The 19,571-nt window shown below is 42.3% G+C and overlaps 1 protein-coding gene across 2 annotated transcripts in view; it reads left to right on the forward strand.

Annotated features, from left to right (window-relative positions):
- Positions 1-19,571, forward strand: part of VPS35L (VPS35 endosomal protein sorting factor like) — a 109,093-nt gene that overhangs the window by 41,789 nt on the left and 47,733 nt on the right. For both annotated transcript variants that reach the window (XM_031433114.2, XM_031433115.2), the window contains exons 13-19: positions 2,272-2,349; positions 2,836-2,958; positions 11,940-11,986; positions 12,787-12,898; positions 13,422-13,538; positions 15,943-15,996; positions 18,271-18,351. In XM_031433114.2, coding sequence (XP_031288974.2) covers positions 2,272-2,349; positions 2,836-2,958; positions 11,940-11,986; positions 12,787-12,898; positions 13,422-13,538; positions 15,943-15,996; positions 18,271-18,351 — 612 coding nt within the window. The remainder of the gene's footprint in view (positions 1-2,271; positions 2,350-2,835; positions 2,959-11,939; positions 11,987-12,786; positions 12,899-13,421; positions 13,539-15,942; positions 15,997-18,270; positions 18,352-19,571) is intronic.

A 19,571-nucleotide genomic window follows, 5' to 3' on the forward strand; every position in this document is an offset into this window, starting at 1 on the left:
ATGTCACACATTTATTAAAGAGAGATCAGAAGGAGAGGGGAAATAACCCATTCCTTGCAAACCTGTTCAGTTTTAAAAGTACAGGAGCTAGTGAAAGATAATGTTTGTTGCATTTGAAGTGCCTTTGCATGGCAGATAAAACTTTAAAACTTGGCGACAATGAGGTGAGATTACAGACCCACACCAGGAAAGCTGGTGATGACATGTGCTGTATCTGAAATTATTTGTGTCAGTTCAGGCAGTGCATCAATTCCCCTGGTTGGGTAGCTACTGAAAATCTTTTGCCATAAAAAGAGTGAGAGACAGTCTGTGCATTAATAAGGATTCCTTCAGCCGCATGTGGCAGAAACCCAGTTCACACTGCTTTGAAGTGAAAGGGGGCATCTGTTGTCTTGTGCGTCTGAAGAAGCCTGGGGTGGTGCAGATACAGCAGATCCAGGGCCTCCAAGCCGAGTCAGGGGTCATCTCCTCCCTCGTTCTCTGCTCTCCTCTGGGTGACTTCACTCTGCGGCTCTGTCTTTCCATATGGTGGAAAGGCTTCCATCCTCTCCCCTTAGGAACCCCAGTGGAAAGAGTGCCTTTTCCTCAGTAGTTCCAGGCAGAGTATCAGGGCTGATTCTCCCTGGATCCCCTTGGGTCACGTGACCTTAGCTACACCAGTCACCGTGGCCATGGGATGGGATATGCCTCCTGACAGAGCCTGGGTCATGTGCCCACGCTGCAGCTCGCAGTGGGCTGGGTCCAGCTCTACCCCAGACCCATGGTCTGAAAGGGAAGTTTGATTCTCCAAAGGCAAATCTACCTTGCTGATTCCAGAAACAGAGGGAACAAATGCCAGGCAGACAGAAACAGCAGATGGAAATCATGAGTCTAACGACCCTTGCTACTCTAGGTGGAAATCTTTTAGACCCAAGCAGATTTCCAAGCTGCTCATTTGGCTATATGGGAAGAGATAAACAAAACACAAAGGCAGTGAGTAGGCAGGGCGTGGGGGTGGGTGGGACGGGGGAGCTCAAAACTGTTTATTAAAGGAAAGTATGATTAACTCCTCTTCTAAGTCATGGCCCCTTCAGTTCACCTCCACTGCTTGTCCCCTGAGCCCTTTTTTTTTTTTTTTTTTGCTATCATGTAACAGATAATTATTGCCTTTTCTACGAAACGATTACTGGAAGGAAAGACAATAGAATCAGAACACAGTAGAAGAGGATCTGACATTTGTTGTTAGTCTTCTTTTTCTTTCTTTTTTTTGTCTCTGTGCTTGTCATTGGAAGCATCCCCAACAGCTATAGAGCTGCCCTTGGAATTTACCACCCCAGTGGATCTTGCATAATTCTTCTCAAAGGGATTCTTCACGGACTTCTAAAAAATATCATTATCATTAATCTTCATGACCTCAGGGTAGTGGGGGAGGTGAGTGGCAGAAATCTGTCCCCCTTGGAAGAAACCAGGTCCCAGAAAGCAACTTGCTTTTGCAAAGTTGTTTTTGTGCTAAAACAGCAGTTTGGAATTGAGGTGCATCCAAGGAGCTTAGCTTAAGGAACTGATGCTTTTGCTCTGTTTCAATACTTGAACTCCCTGCCGTAGCTGAGAACTTCACTTTTCCATCCCACCCCAGGGCTCTGGCCACCTGCTGTATGATGAGCAAAGTTTTTCATCTGGAAATGTTACCATCTTTTTAAAACAATGGATGCAGGAGCCAATGGATCATAGCACTGTTCAGCTTCCTGCTTGTCTTATATAAAATTGCTTAAACTCCATCAGAATTTATGTCTACTTCTATGACTGCCCAGCAAAGGATGAATCCATATATTTTAACAGTGCAACGGTGAAGTCCCAGCTGACTCTCTTACATACCAGAATCCTTTTGCTTCATTTAGTAAGTATAGCCACATGTGTGTTTATCATTTTTTAGAGAGGAAGAGAAAGTCGTACACGTAGTCTTGAGAGTACATTTCTCCTTAGTTCTGTATTGATTTGTTCTCTTGGTCATCTGTTCAGAAATACTTCCATTACCTTTGGGAAATTGCAAGGATGATTACTGCAAATGTTGCCCTTTTTTCATTAAAAATAGCTCCTGTGGTTTTTCTTACAAAAGCAAGACTTATGCTTATTGAATAAGAAAACAGATAAGCAAAAAGAATAAAAATTAACTTTCTGGACTTCTCTCTGCTTCTGTCCATCTCTGTGTATATTGGTAATTTCCAAAAATGGCATCACACTGTGTATTATTTGCAACCGTGGTCAAGGTAATTTCATTTTGTTTGGCTGCAGGTGGGCATGGAAGTGGCCCCACATCTCAAAGAAAGCCTAAATAAGAACTTTTTTGACTTCCTCCTTACATTCAAACAGGTAAGAGAACACTGTCAGAACAGCTAATTGGTATCATAGTCACATGATCACAAATTTCATGAAACCCGGTTGGTTTTCCAAGTCAAGATTGCCTTGAAGCTCTTTAAATGTGTAAACTGTAGAAAATGACACTCACATCTGTTACAGACAATTAAAATGTGTTGATTGTACTGAACAAGCGGAGAGAATTAATATGCATGTGTTAATAGGAAGCGTCTCCTGTTGATCAGCCTTTCTTCCTAGCATCTGCTGGCTCCCTTTTTATCAGGTTACTTCTCTGCACAGCACACATTCCCAAAGCACCTCAGCTCGGAGACGTGGGAAACTTTCTGTGTGTCTTTTCTACTTTAAAAAAACCCAAGAAACCGGGCTGTTTCTCTCGGGGCCATCCAAATGCTTGCGGATATGCACAGTCTGTGAGTTACATGCACTTCGTTTATTATGTGACTTCCCTCCTGTTCTAAGTGTTTGTTTGGTCTCCTGTAGATTCATGGGGATACGGTTCAGAACCAGCTGGTGGTCCAGGGAGTGGAACTTCCATCCTACCTCCCCTTGTACTCGCCTGCCATGGACTGGATCTTCCAGTGCATTTCCTACCACGCCCCCGAGGTAACTGCCAGGTGGCATCAGTGTGGAGTCCACACCGAGGACGGATGCCGGGGCCCCTCTCTCTCCCGTGTCGTAACGACCCCTACACCTGGGTGCCCTGTACCATAGTCAGGGCCCTTTGTAGCGGCTCACCATTGTGGCTGGTTCTGTGCTCGGCACTTTTCCTCCAGTGCCTTGTTTGGCACTGGGAGAGAGATGCGGGGGTTCAGGGAGGCCAAATACCCGCATCAGGTCACACAGCTAGTAAGTGGTGGCACCTGGACGTAGACTCACCAAACCTGACTCCAGGGTCAGCGGGCTTCGTTGCCTCTTCACTAAGCTTCATGTTTTAACCTTCCTTTTGTGTTTATAATAAGTTAATAAAATCAGCAGGTAATATTTTTTTTCCATTTTACAGAAGGAAAGTGAAACTCACATGTAATTGCTTTTATAAAAAATTTTTTCTTTTTTGTCTAACTGAAGCATTGTCAGGAATTAAAGTCAGAATCACAGCAGAAATACTCTTTCTCTTCCCTCAGAGAAGCAGTTTGTGTAGGACACCAGTTCATGTTGTCATAAGTGTGATAGATGAAGCTTCTACTGTCTTCTCATTGATGGTTGAGAATTTATTCTATGTGTGAGGGAAGAAGAGGCCTTGTTACAAAATAAGGACACCTAGACCGAAGCAAAATTCAAACACAGCTGCCTTTGCCGAATCTGCAAACACATACTGACAGCTCTAAAGAAAAAGAAAGAAAATATGACTTTGATTAAATGTATGTAGGTGTGTTCATGCTAGTGCAACACTGGGGACAGCCATCAGAAGGGGATTGGTTGAACTATGGTATATGTAGTCAATGGAATGTCATGGGGCCATTGAAAATGATGGAGACTTGGCCAGTACTTGGCCAAGTGAACAACGGAGGTTACACGCACTATTGTGTATGTCCTAAGTGGTAGTGTGGCCTGGAGTTGAGCTGCCTGGCTCTGAATCTCAGCTCTGTTGGTTACTGCTGTCGGGATAAAGCAGAGGTCAAGTGGCTTGTCTCTAACCACTCTGCACTTTTTTCTTCACCTGTGAAATGGGACCAGTAATAATTCCTGTTTTCCAGTCCATTGCGTGGATCAGACGAGACAGTCCATTTACACTGCTTAATCGGGTGCTCCCCATCACCCCTGCAGTGCTTGAATGTTGCATCGTTAGGATTGCAAATGCGATTCTTCTGTCTGCACGAGAGAATTGGGAAGGAGATATGACAAAGTACCACTGAAGGATGAGATTTTGGATCCTCTTATTTTTCTTGGCCCATCTGTGTTTTGTAACTTTTCAACAAGTATAATGCATTGCTTATATTTTGATTTTTTTCCATCTCCTGAAATATGAGGAGAATAGGGATGTCTTGTATTTCAGGTGAATTTTTTTACCATTGAGTAAATTGATTTTAAATCAAGCCAGTATAAACAGAAGATTCTTTCTTTGAAAATCTGCTGGCCATTCTCTGTGATCTTCAGGATAGTCTTGTCCACCACACCCTGGCCCACGTTCCTGGGAGGAGGTACCACGAACTTGAACGATTCCGCTGAATAACTGAAACACAGGAGCAGGACCTGACGCATTTGAAAATGAGAACACTTATTTTTTTTCCCCCTTGTTTTAATGAAAAACAAAATTGGACTAAAAACAAAAGGTACATGTCATAAGGCCTTCTGCCTTTTATTTTGAGCACCAGTAATCTCAAAGGATGGCAGGAGCTGGGAAGAGAGCTTTCCTGGGGAGTAAAACTCTAGGAAATCATTATTGCGCTAGAAGAAGTGATTAAAAAAAATTAGGTCACCTGAATAATAATAAACTGATTCTTGGGGCACTTAAATAAGGAACTTGCAGTGTCTCATAAAAATTATTTTCAAAATGTAAATGTAGGAGAATCGATGTCAGTGTGGAGGGTGGTGTTGAAAGTGCATGTGACAATATGATGCGTAAAAGCTCTCTGACAGTGGCTGGGTTGTGTCCACTGGGGAGTCGGAGCCGTGTGTGTCTGAGAGGCCACACCTGCAGAGTAGTGGGTTGTTGAGTTTGGCTGCAGCAGTTGGCAATACATGGGACAGGTAGGTGAGACAGAAAGAGAGAACTGTCTAGATGGAAGAAAGGAGAAATGCTTTCAGCTGCAAATACTTGACATATGAAATTTCAAGTCGAGATTGAAACCCCAAATCCTCTCCCCCGCAAAATTATGGAGTGATTATTCAAAAAGATTTTTTTTGTTGTTTGAAGACAACATTTTCCCCTCTTCATACAATTAAAATTATAGTAAGTAAACACCATTTATTCCCTCAATTTTAAGCACATTCTGCAGAGGAAAAAAGCACCTGTTTCATGAAACCTGCTTTTGGGCAGTAAAAACAAATCCTTCGATAAACTTCTGATTGTTTCCTGCAGCTTTTTGTCTTGCTGGTTTGGAATTGCATGTTCTCTTGCTAAGCTGTACGATGTAGCTTGTCACTGTCAAAGGAGGGAAGAGGAAAAGTGGTAGAGGTGGGGCAGGTAGTCGGGCAGACCTGGGTTCAAACTGGCTGTGTTGCCCTGGGCTGCTTGACCTCTTTGTGCCCCAGTATGACGAACTGTAAAATGGGGCTAATAACAGAACCTTCCCTCCTCAAAGGGCTTTTATGAGATGACTTTTATGTGATGATGTGCGTCAGTGCATGGCCAAGAGCTCGTGCGTGGTAGGCACTAGGCAAATGGGGGTGGTTACCATCATTATCTTCGGTCTGAATGGCAGATAGAGGCCTGGACTGACTTGAAGGCCAGGGGATGAGTTGGGGATGGTGTGGGGGCAGTAAAGGAGGGGCCGAGGGAAGGGACCTGTGCAAGCAGACAGGTAAGGGGCATGATAAGGAGAGAGCATCACTGGAGAAGAGTGAGAAACTAGGCTGACTGGGAGGGGGCCAGGCAGCACAGGTTGTGGAACATCACGTTGTGGAGACCGGGCAACTCTTAAAGATTTTTGATCAGGCGAATGATTTGAAAAAAGCAGTTCTGTACAGCAGAAATTGACACAAGAAATTGACACATTGTAACTGACTATACTTCAATTAAAAAAAAAAGAAAAAGAAGAAAAAAGCAGTGTTTGAAGATCAGACTGGCAGAAGCATACCAGATGGATTAGAGGAGACCCGGTTGGTAGCCGTGGAAAACACAAGAGGCAAAATGGATAGAGAATTTTCATAGTCGGAAAACATTTATTAATAAAAATACACATTCATTGGAGAGAATTTGGAAAGGATAAGAAGGTTAAAAGGAGACAAATAGCCACTTAAACCCCTGTCATGAACATCTGGTCAGTGTTAACATTTTGGTGCATTTCCTTTTTAACATTCCTCTCTCCACTTTCACTCTTGCTCTGTCGTGGTGTTTGGTAGATGGGAAATTTTTCCTGTATGATTTTATGATGCTTTTCCCTCACTTAACGTTATAACAAATACCGTTGTTAGGAATGTTTTGTGACCTTCGGTCCTTTCAGGAAGCGTTTAGAAGGCAGGGTGTGGGTTGATCGTGAAGAGTGGAGCAGGGAGGTGGATCAGGGATGCTGCTGAAAAGCTTTTGAGCTCCTAACCCAGCCACCTCTTTCTGAGGCTCCCTCGGCCGTGTGCTGCACAGGCACCCCTCGTTTTATTGCACTTTGCTTTATTGTGCTTCACAGGTTGTGCATTTTTTAACACATTGAAGGTTCGTGGCAACCCTGCATTCAGCAAGTCTGTTGGTGCCATTTTTCCAACAGTATTTGCTCACTTCCTATCTTTGTGTCACATTTTTGGTACTTCTCACAGTATTTCATACTTTTTCATTATTATATGTTATGGTGATCTGTGATCAGTGATCTTTGATGTTACTATTGCGAAAAAAATTAGGACTCACTGAAGGCTCAGCTGATTAGCATTTTTTAGCAATAAAATATTTTTAAATTAAAATATGTATGCTTTTTTAGACATAATGCCATTGCACTTCAGTGGACTACAGTATAGTGCAAACATAACTTTTATATGTGCTGAGAACCAAAAAAATACACGCGATTTGCTTTATTGAGATACTCACTTTATTGCAGTGGTCTGGAACCAAACCCGCAGTGTCTCTGAGGTCTGCCCGTGTTAGTTACTTTACCTGGGCTACCTTAATTCACTCTCAAAGCCTCCCCCAGCCTACGTGTTGCTCTTATCCCCATCTTATAGGTGAGGTACCTCACCTAAGATGAAGCTTACAAACTTGTTAGTGTCACAGTTAGAAAGAAATCATGTAGCCATTTTGGCAGTGACGCTGAAACCAGCAGATTTGTCCGCTCAACTTCTCTGGACTCTTTCTAGATATCACCCGTTAACTGCAACACTTGAGGTGGGACTTAAAGTCCCTAACAAATTGACCCATGGGACTATTACTCCAATGATCATACTATCAATTGCTCTTTAAACATTCTAAAATATGATAGGCTAAGAATGCAAATCTAAGACGAGCCTTGGCCATTGATAAATCCCTCTCAAAAGTGGTTTATTTTCATTCTTTTGAATTAGGAAAAAATCCCCAGTGAAAGAAATGATAAGTAAAATTAAAAATTTCTCTTTTTTAATGCCTGGGGTATAGCATTTCTTTTTATTCACAATGAAATGTTTTATTTCTTTGAGACTTGAGCCACGTTAGCTCTGGACCGGGGGAAAGGCTCCCACTTCTCAGAAAAAAAATTAATAACCTCTAACAGACCTTCCTGGGATCCATAACATTTGGACACTTAAGGATATTCCTATGGTCCTATGTGACAATGGAGCCTTTTGTTGTTGTTGTTATATTCTTCGATGCATTTTTAATGCATTCATCTCCTGTGAAAAAGAGAGCACTTAAGATTATGATTTGCCCACCATTTACATGTTTGCTTCATCTAGAAGAATTAGAAAGAGAATGTGATAAGCATATTATTTGGTTCACCGTTTTTATGGAGCAGTAACTCTCAACACTGGTTGGAAGGCTGTTTAGTAAAAGCAGAAGTGCACATCTGTGGGCACTCTGGGCTGCGTATGAGTTAATCTTAGTTTAGAAATCAGAAACGTGGTGTTGACCCAGCCTCTTTTCTTTTCCCATGCTTTTGAAGTGGGTAAATAACCCTAACTGGAGAAAACCTTAAAAATCCAGTAGTTAAATATGATGGTTCCTTTGCAAATTCAAATATGTTAATGAAGTGTCACAAAGATATACTCTCTCCCCTAAAAAAATAAAGGTGCATGAAAATCCTGGTGAAATAGTCTAGTTGTTTATATCATACCAGTGTCAGTTTCCCGACTTTGACAATGCGCTGTGTTTATGAAGATGTCACCACTGGGGGAAGCTGGGTGATGGGGACACAACACCTCTACTCTTTTTGCAATTTCTTATGCATCTGTAATTGGCTTGAAATAAAATATTTTAAAAACGTCATCCGTTGGGACCAGTTGGAACAATAATATTATATCCATGGCGTGGATTCCTCAGCCGTTAAAAAGAATGAGGGAGATTTGTGTGGACTAACACAGGAAGAGGGAGGCCCATGCTAGATTCTTGAGTAAAAAAGACAAGTTGCAGCTCAAGATGTGTAAGACGATCCATTTTTCTAAAACAAAAGTCTTCTACAACAAAAGCTATACATTCACAAGGCATAGACTAAGGTCTAGAAAGATAAACACCAGAATGTTGACATTAGTAATCCCTAGGAAGTAGGAGTTGGAAGGGAGGGCATTCATATTTTACTCGATGCATGACAGTATTGTTTGAGCTTTTGTCCATAAGCATTTCTTATTTCTATAATTTTTGTAAAATATAATAAACAAATGAAATACAGGGGCCTAATGAATCGTCCAAGTTCTGATGTGTGTCTGTAAACATATTCTGAGCTGCAAGTTTTTCAGTGGTTTATCTCAGCCAGTAGGCTTGTCTCAGTCTCACTCTGATTTGAACTGTTGTTCGTCTTGTCCTTGCCAAAGATAATCAATCGTGTCACTTCTCAGAAGGAAAAAAAAATTAGTAACCTCTAACAGACCTTCCTGGGATCCATAACATTTGGCGCTTAGGCTCCCTGGACACTTGAGGGTCTCCCTCTGGTCCTGTATGACTATATGGAGCCCTTTGTTTTTAAAGTTATATTCTTGGATGCATTAATGCATTCATCTCCTGTGAGAAAGAGAATTTTTAAAACATTTGTCTTGTCTTAATGGCCAGAATGTTAGCATTTTGTCCACGTGTTAGCATTTGCCGTAGTTTGTCTTTTCAGAAGTGGTGAGCCAAGACGTCTCATTCATTTGTGCGTGTGGGCACGTGTACACGCATGTGCTTATGTACACACGCACGTGCACGTGTGCGTGCGTGTGAGAATAAGCCACCCAAGGGTGTGGATTTCAGTCTCTTGTCAGTGCCCTGTTCCCAGTGCCTGGGAGAGTGGCCAGTACATGAAAGTTGCTTTGTAGGTGGTGTTGAGTGAGTGATTATTGCGTGTGTTAAGAAGTATCAATGTGAAAATTATAAAAATATCTCTTTCCCAGCCTTCCCAGAAACCACTTTGATATTGGTCTTCAAGAATGACTTTTCAAATATGAAATACCCCGTGAGTGGGTTAGGGAAGCCATTTGTGACAACGTCAATTTTATCCTCAGCTGGGATGCTCTGGCCACGAAGAACAAACGCCTAACTGGCCCTACAAAAATAATTCAGTGTGTTCTCTTGAATACTGAGTGAAGGCTCTGGGCCATGCAGGTTCTGTTCTTCTTTCTGCTCTGCCATCCCCAGGTAGCAGCAAAGTGACTGCAGTCATTCCAGGCATCACGTTCAGACATGGCCGCATCCAGAGGCAGAACGATGGGGAGTCTTCAGTTCCTTTGGTTCCTGTTTAAGAGCAAGGAAACTTTTCCTCTAAACCCCCATCTCAATAGCAAGAAATGGGTCACGTGCCCCTGTCCAAACCCACCGCTGGCAAGAGGAGTGAGACCAGTGTGACTGGTTTGGACCTATTTTAGTTTGCTTAGTATGTTCAGGCAGCTGTAACAAAACACCACAAACTGGGTGACTTACAGAGAACAGAAGTTTATTTCTCATGGTTCTGGAGGCTGGGAAGTTCAAGATCAAGACGCTGGCAGATACAGTGTCTGGTGAGGGCCCTTCCTGGTCCTTCCTGTCTTGCTGTGTCCTCACATGGCAGAAGGGACAAGGGAGCTTTCTTGGGCCACTTTTGTAAGGGTACTAATTCTTGTCATGAGGGCTCCACCCTTAAAACCTAATCACCACCCAAAGGCTCCAGCTCCTAATACCATCGATTTGCGGGGTGGGTGGCCATTTAGGCCACAGCAGGCTTGCATATTAGACCAGGGGGCTTCAACAACAGAAATTTATCTTCTCACTGTTTTGGAGGCTGGGAAGTCCAAGATCGGGGTGCCAGCAGGGTTGGTTTCTGCTGAAGCCTTTCTCCTTGCCTTGCAGACCACTGTCTTCTCACTGTGTCCTCCCCTGTCCCCTCACCTGTGCATGTGTGTTCCTGGTGTCTCTTCCTCTTCTTATAAGGACACCCTTCCTATTGGAGTGGGGCCTCACTCTTAGGATTTCATTTAACATTCATTACCTCTGTGAAAACCCTGTCTCCAAACACAGCCACTTGGGGGGTTAGGACTTCAACATGCATTTTGAGGGGGACATAATTCACTCCGTAACAGGACCCAACCTGATTTTTGTTGGGCAGAGACAGAAACCTGAATAAAATCAGGGTTCTAGGGGTGGGGGTACTGCCAGTTATGTCCACAGTCAGCTATCTATCACCTGAATTATTCAGGCAACACCCAGGACACAGCTGGAAAGGGTGGAATTGCAGTAAAGAAGACTCGCTTTATTTTTTGACTTCCAGGTCAGACTTAGATCCGAATCTCATTTCTACCACTGAGTAGGAAGTGGCTTAACCTAGCTAAGTTTTGGCCTCCTCGTTTGTAAAGTGGGGATAATTTACATGGGCCTCGAAGGCCATTGTGAAGAGTAAATGGGAAAAGGTGTGTACAGCGCTTAGCCCAGGGCCCAGTGCGTGGTGCCTGGCGTGTGCTCAGCATCCAGGCCGCTGTATTAGCTCTTTTGTCTTGGGACTGACCTTGTCTGTGCCATTCAATACCTTCCTCAAACCACTGCCCTATACGTTGCTTCTTCCATTGATTTTTTTGAAAAACAGGAGCTCTTTTAAAGATACGTAATCGTCTTAAGATAGCTCTGAAGCCATTAATAGCATTCCAGTGAGTAGAACATTTACTTCCTTTGGGGGAAAAAATATGCTTCAAAATGCACAGGGAGGAAATGTAGTGAGGAGCACGGCCTTCGAAGCCAGACTGCCCGGGCCACGTCCAGCCCACCAGAACTAGCCACGTCACCTTGGCCTGAGCACATCGCTCTTCCGTGGCTTGGTTTCTCATCTGTGAAATGGGAGGGTAGAGAGCCTGCCTTGTGGTGCTTGTGAGAAGTGACATCATGAATGCCAAGGGCTTCTCACTGGGACTGGCCGGCACCAAGTATTGCCCGGTGTTTATTTGTTTTGCTGAGAATTCCACAGGCACCTTGTGAGTGAGGAGGAACATGGGGGTCCAGGTGAGGTGGAGAGTAAAGCAATTTTCATTCTCACTGGTGCCCTAGAGCACAGGAGGTACCACTCTCATCATCCTGAAGAAGTCTGTATCATCTCCCACCTGTATCATCTGCCTAAGGATGAGGGAATGTAGCTGGTGAGACTGGATATGAACCCAAGTGTGCCTGAGGCCAGGGCCCCAGCTCTTACCCATTGCACTCAGTGCCCCAAGACTGACTCTTTTTTCTCCTCCATCCTTTCCATACCTGCCGGGCATTGAGAGTTCTAGAAATGGGCATGTAGCTGCATTTTTTTAGAGTATTACTTTGGAAATCTATTGGTGAGAAATATGCTTTCATTCCTCCAATTTGACAATTTTTCTTCTTATTTTTTAATTAGGCTCTGCTAACCGAGATGATGGAGAGATGTAAGAAACTAGGAAACAAGTAAGTATTTTGAAATTCAGAAAGCCGGAGTTTGAAAATGGAGTTGGTTGGGTTTTTTGAGCGTGGCATGCCTTCATGGGCAAGAGGGCCAACAGGGAGGCAGGGTAGCATGGAGGTCAGGAGTGCTGGAGTCCAGTTACCTGGCTTCAGATCTGGGCTCCACTCTTTCTTAGCTTTCTGACCTTGGGTCACTATGACTGCTCTGTGCCTCAGTCTCCTCATCTGTCAAATGGGTATAGTAATAATAATTCTTTCTGTATTGGGCTGTGATAAGTGGTAAGGTCAGGATAAACTCAAATTCCTATCTTCTAGGCACATGAAGTTTCTCTTCTCTCCTTTCAGTGGCAGATGTGTGAGCAGCCTGGAGTGGGTTTTGTTCACCACTGTGTCCCTAGGTTTGAACAGTGCTTTTCATAAGAGATGCAGATATGTATTTGCAGCTTGGATTAATATTGTTACTTAATGTTTAGTTTTATTAGTGGTCCAGCCTATTGAAGGCTCAGTTTTCTTCTGTTTAAGTGGATTTGATTACTTTCTTATTTACCTGTTCATCCATTGATCCAGCCGTCCACCCATCCATCCACCCATTTTTCCAAACAGCTGAATATTTATCAAGTTCCAAATATGCACAAAACACCATATTAATCTCTAGAGGCTGCCTTTTTATTCCAGTCTTTTTCCCCCCTAACCTTACCACTAAAGGGCTGTCAGCCATCTTTCCCCACAACATACATCCTAAAATTAAAGCGACTTTCATTAAGGGGAAGCTCTGCTGACATGGGGGCATGTGTGTCTTGCAGTGCCTTGCTGCTGAATTCCGTGATGTCAGCTTTCCGGGCCGAGTTCATCGCCACAAGGTCCATGGATTTCATTGGCATGATTAAAGAGTGCGATGAGTCCGGTTTCCCCAAGGTAGGCTCTCGACTAAATGCTCAGCAGAGAACAAATAGGCAGTGTTCACCCGATAGCTCTCAAGGGAGACAGAGTCCGGTGTCGGGGCAGCTCGGGCCAACGGGAAAACAAGCGAAGGCGTGTTTCTGAAGAGCATGGGGGAAGATGAGTTAGCGATTGGGACCATGAGACATGTGTGATTGCTGCGAGTCTGGCCTCCATGAGTCCTAAACTTATCCAATTAGCTCACTGTGAAGTACTTAGGAAAACTTTGGTCTTGCATCTTTAGAACTGTATCTTCACTCGTTATTTATGAAAAGCTTTGTTCAGCAGATATTATGGCTCACAGACTGGACCAGTACACAGAGCCAGCTCTTTGTTTTGAGCTCCTCGGTCTAACTTGCATGTGTCTGTGATAGAACTTCAGAGAGAGGTCGTTGGAGGATTACCTGTGAGATGGGCCGACTGTTGCAGCCTTTTCCTTTGTGCCTCAAGTGACTGATTTAACATCTCCAGGATCGTAATGGTTTGCTGTATTTCTCAGCATCTCCTTTTCCATTCGCTGGGGTTAAACTTGGCCTTGGCTGATCCTCCTGAGGGTGATCGACTTCAGATTCTCAACGAAGCTTGGAAAGTTATCACTAAGTTGAAGAATCCACAGGTGGGTGACCACTTAGACCTTTGATTAACTGCCTTTTTTCCAAGTTATGCAATATGCTCATTCTTTTAAAACATTTCTCTTTCAACTAATCATAATCATCCCTTTTTCTTTTTTTTTTTTTTAAAGAAATCTACTTATTTTAATTGTATCTGTCAACAAATAATGGAGAACTCGTAGCTATGAAGATGTAGTTCTTTGATTTTTGTATGCTTATTATGTCTTATTCTTGAGGCCTTAAGATGCACTAAAAGTGTAAAATTATAAATACTTGAAGCTTTAGAAGACTTGTAACATTGGAAAGAGCATCCAAAGTGCAGCAGCCCATAGTACCCTTGACCCTTGAACAACACGGGTTTAAACTGTGCAAATACACTTATTCATGGATTTTTTTCAATAGTAAATATTATAATACTACACAAGCCTCGGTTGTTTGAATCCACAGAAGTGAAACCACAAATTTGGAGGAATCTTGGATACAGGGGGCTGACTATAAGTTATACACAGATTTTCAGCTGCACAGAGAGTCAGTTCCCTTAACCCCCACATTGTGCAAGGGTCAGCTTGTATTTGGATTTGAAAAAAACAGTTTAGTAGGATAGTCCTAAACCGAAGGTTAGCAGTCAAGCCAGTAATTAGCAAAAGGGAACTGGAATTTCTGTCCCTTGAATGGACAGCTGAAGCCTCTTTCTCCCTGTACTTCCGGCGCAGGAAGTCTTGGGAAGACGGACCAACTGATGTTAGTTACTGTAATGCATGGAGTGATGGTCATCGTGTTGTATGTTTGGGTTTCACGCTCCACTGTCCTTTTAGGCAACATGCCAGCAAGTTATGTGGCTGCCACTTGGGAAATGGTGTTGGCTGTCTTTGTGGCCAAACTTCACCACATCCTGCACCGTTCCCCTCCAGCCAGCAGCATGTCCTGATCCATTCAGGTTATTGTAACAGAATACGATGCACCAGGTGGCTTATATACAACAGAAGTTATTTTTCACAGTTCTGGAGGCTGGAAGTACAAGATCAGGGAGCCAGCATGGTTGGATTCTGGTGAGGACCCTCTTCTGGGTTGCAGACTGCCAGCTTCTCCTCCTCACATGGCAGAAAGAAGGAGAGCAAGCTCTCTGGGGTCCCTTTTGTAGGGGCACTAATTCCGTTCATGTGGGCTCCACCCTCATGACCTAATCACCTCCTAAAGGCCCCCACCTCTTCATATCACCATGCTGAGGGCTAAGGTTTCAACATGCATTTTGGCGGGATACAAACATTCAGAGCCATAACACAGCAAATAAGTGAATATAGGTTTGTAACATTTGATTCAATCATTTATTGAGAAGGAAATATTAAAGTAAGTCCAGTTATAAACCCCGTGCTAATCACATTTATGACAGTGCATTAAAAATAGTGGTATAATTTAGAAAAAGTAGAAACTAAATTACAAAATCATGTACCTGTGTTAAATTCGGCAAAATCCTCACTAAACTCCAGCTGTTGAAATTCACTACTTAACTTCACTCTGATTGGCTAACTAAAACAACTTATTTGGGATATTTAAGTCAAAAACCTCTGGGCCCCTGATGCGTAATACCTCAAGGCTTCAAAACAACCTTGGATCAAAAGCCCCTGTTAACGGTTTTCTCCAGTCCTTAACTTCACCCTCACCTCGTTAAGTCCATCCTAGCGTTCCAGTTAGACCGTAGCACATTCCTGGCTTTTCTTGTGTGAATGAGGTAACCTTTTTCTCTCCTCTGCATTTCTTCTTTCTTTTCATATACTTGCAGACTCTTTTCCCTTGGCCATTTTTTTTTCCCATTTGGGTGTTTTCGGGGCATACAGCCTTACTGAGTGGTCACTGCCCGTTTCCATAGCCACCCTATTGTCTCTCCATGGGTCCACTTCCTACCAGAATATAATACATCATTTCTTACCTGAAACCTTTGTGCTTTCTTAGCCTTTTTACAGCATATATATACACCACCCCTTTATAGGACAGATGGTTTGTTTTTTAAAGGCAGGAGGCCTGTTTTGTCTCGGAACATTCAAAAGTCAGATTTTAAACAAAGCTTGAACCTTCAACCAGATCCGTGGTCATTGTCCCCACTTCCCCCCCCCCCATTGTCTCCAATGCCCTTTGGTTCTTTCCATTCTTCAGGAATGACAGAGCTTCCCAGATTTCTATCTTGGCCCAAGTAGCAATTCTGGAATGAAACTTATGTTTTCTTATCTCACTTTTCAAAGCAAAGTCTCTCAGTGGGCCAGAGTTTTCAGTACATGAAGTACTCTTGAAATTTCTATCACTTACCAACCCTTAGTCGTCAAAGCCCTTGAAGGGATTTGTCCATGATGAGCTTTTGCCGTAAGGCCAACCAAGGCATTCTCACTGTAAAGACATCTTTCCTTTTTCTTTTAGGACTACATTAATTGTGCCGAAGTGTGGGTGGAGTATACCTGCAAGCATTTCACGGTATGTGTGCTGTGGGATTGTTTTTGAAAGAATTACTGTATGTTTTTTTCATGTGCATAATCATGAATAAGCCTAGCATAAGCATTTAGGCATTTTGCAATGATAATTGTTCTTTTTCTAAAATTGATAATCGTTCTTAATTTATGAAAATCACATCCTTTGTGGTATAGGATGATGGAGCATTAATATGTGTAATATAACAAAAGTGATCCACATTTATGTGTAAGTTGAGAAATGCTGCATTATAAAGTTAAGTAGGGTTTTTTTCACTGTGGTACACTTTAGATGCTTATTATTAAAGTACATTGTGACCTTCCATGGGAGTCTAGTAAGCAGCATTTCCCAAACATACGTGACTTGCAGGTAATTTTTTTTCTAAACAAACAAGGATACTTCTTTCCCTTGGCTCAGACTAGAACCCCAGGTTGGGAAGTACTGGTCTTGTCAAAGAGCAGAGACTATAGAAGCAGGTAGAAATGGTTTCAAATCCTATTACCAGGGTGTTTATTTTAATCAACTTAAAAAAAATTGACATTTAGCATACATGTGGAAAAGTATATATATCATAAGTTTGCTGTTTCATGAATCTTTACGAAGTACACTGTGTAATCATGGTCCAGATCAAAAAATAGGAATTAACTCCCCACCCCCACCCCACCCCGAAGCGCCCTGTCCTCCCCTCTCGGTCATGGCCCCCAGTGTTTGGAAGTTGAAGGTAAACACCACATGGCCTCTAACTCCTGAAACAGATTTTGCTTTATTTCAAGCATTGTGTAAATGTTGGTCTAATTTATTTTCTTTGTTTTATTGAATTTTTATTTTACTATGGAAATTTCAAACATATTGTCTCCCTTGTACTCATCACCCAGAAATGATCGACTTGTGATAAATCTGGTTTCATTTGTGTTCTTACCCCTTCTCCCCACCCCAGATTATCTTGAAGCACAGCTCAGTCATCGTGTTTCACATGGTAGTATCTCAGCGCTTATACGTGACACAGAATTCCTTTTTCTGAAACAAAATCCCAATACATTATCCTAAGAAAATTATGATGTTTTAATACCATTAAAAAATCAGTAGATGTTCAGATTTCCCCAGTTGTCTCATATTTTACAGTTTATTTGTTCAGTCAGGATTAAAATAAGGTCCATACATTGTGAAAAACTTACTAGAGTTCTTTTGCTCTATTAAATTCCCTCTCTCTCCCTCTCTCTTCCTCTACATCCCTCCTTCTTCCCTTCCCTTTTAAAAAATATCTATTGTAAGATGCTCCAGCCTTCCTTGCATATTTTTTATCCCAGATTTGGAATCAGCTATTTCTCCAAGAAACTTTGGTTTGTTTTAGTGCCATTGTTAGATTTTTTTAGCTCTGTGACCCTGGCTAAGCCACTTAACTTCTCTGAGCCTCCACTTCCTCATCTGTAAAATGGGAATAATGATGTCCATGCTGGGGAGTTCAATGAGCATTAAATGAGAGAGTATGTAATGACAGCTGTGTGCTGGGCGCTTTGCCTGTGGGCTTTACAGCTTCACAGCAGCCTTGCCAGGAAACTTCACTGTTCCAGCTGTGTAGACCAAGGGTCAGCATCCTTTTTCTATAGAAGGCCACCTTTTCCTGTTTTTATGGCTTTGTGGACCGTATGATCTCTGTTACAAGTGCCCAACTGCCACTGTAGTATGAAAGCAACCACAGACAGTACAAGAGTGGGCATGGCTGTGTTCTAGTAAACCTTACTTATGCACAGTGAAATTTGAATCTCATATAATTTTCCTGTCATGAAATACTTTTCTTTTGGTTTGAATGTAAAAACCATTCTTAGCTCTTGGGCTGTATAAAAACAGGCACTAGGCTGGATTTGGGCTGTGGCTGGCTGACCTCTGATACAGCTGGAAAAAGTGAAGTGGGCACTGGGTCACTGGCTTATAAGAGTTCCTCCCACGGTTCCTCGCTGCTCTCTGTAGTGCCTGGGGAGGGGCCTGGGACCGCAGGGGAGAAAGTGGCATGTCGGATTTTACCAGCACTCAAGGAAAGCTGGGACAGTGTAATGCCCCAGAACCTTCGAGAATGGTGTCCTGACATGGTGCAGACAGTCATCTTTAGGGCTGTGATGTGGGTGAGATTTTCCCCTGTGTTTTATTTTCAGCAGAATAGTTGAAAATGTTTCCTGGAAGGTGTGTGCTATAGTCTGAAAATGTTAGTTCTTTCCACCAGAAGAATGGTCGATAACTATTATTCAGTGTCTAATACAGGTTTGATTTGTCTTCCCCACATAGAAGCGAGAGGTGAATACCGTTTTAGCTGATGTCATCAAGCACATGACTCCAGATCGGGCATTTGAAGACTCCTACCCTCAGGTGAAGTTGCATTTCTCATTTCTACAATGTTAGGAATTTTATTCTGTTGAATTAAATAGGTATGTTGCATGGGTCAGGCTGTAAAGTCAGATAATCCTGGGTTTGAATTTTAGCCTTGCTATATTCTAGCCATGTGCCCTTTAATCAGTTACTTAGTCTTGTTGTGCCTCAGTTTTTGCACCTGCAAAATGGGCATAACAATAGTCCTACCCTCAGAGTGGTTGTGAGGATTAAGTGAGATGAGTTATGGAAAGCCCTAGTATACTTGCTTGGCATCAATGAGTAAGCTGCCTTTGTTTTTCAATTTAGCTCACTTTTTATTTGGAAATAAATTCAAACTTGATTGGAAAGTTTAAAAAGTAGCTCAGAGAACACCCATTACTTTTCACCCAGATTCACCAACTGTTAACATTTTCTATGTTTGCTTTATCGTTATCATTATGTGTACACAGACAAACATATGTTCATACATATGTATGTAAATTTTAAAAAAATCATTTGAGGATAGACTGCATACATCATGCCATTTTGCCTCTAAAGAGTTCAGTTTCCTAAGAACAAAGACATTCTTCTTTATATCCACAGTTTCGTATTCAACTTCAGGGAGTTTAACGTTAATACATTACTGTCACCTACTCCCCTGTCCTTGTTCCAGTGTTGTCAATGGACTCAGTGTCCTTAGTAGGAGATTTTTTTTCCCCTCCAATATAGAATCCAGCTCAGGATCACTTACTGTAACTTTGGACCTCATTAAGATTTTATTTTTTTCTTTAATAACATGATGTTCTGGTAGTTATTACCCATGATCAGTTGATTTCTTGCTCACTTCATATAAGAAAATTAGTTACGTAGTCTTCAAATTTTAGATTTTTATGTTTTACTAATTTAAGAATTTTTCACCATTTGCTAATTAAAATGGTTCATCATTACAGTTTATTGAGCGGCCACTGAGTCTCTGGCATGTTTCTAGCTGGGATGAAAACAATACATGGTCACGCATGGCAGCCTCCTGCTAAATATCGCAGAGTGAATAAAATGTGTAGAGAAAATGGGTCACACCTTTGTGGGTTGTGAAGGTCTTGGGCTCATTTGAAGAGTGATGTGCAGTAGAATTTTAGTTGGGGAATTTGCAGTAAGACCCCGACTGCTAGTGACCCAGTTAATTGAAAATTTTAAGTAACATAATAAATTGAATGCAGTCTAAGACAGAAGGGAACTCT

The sequence above is a fragment of the Camelus dromedarius genome, chromosome 24 (assembly GCF_036321535.1).
Source record: "Camelus dromedarius isolate mCamDro1 chromosome 24, mCamDro1.pat, whole genome shotgun sequence".
NCBI lineage: Eukaryota > Metazoa > Chordata > Mammalia > Artiodactyla > Camelidae > Camelus > Camelus dromedarius.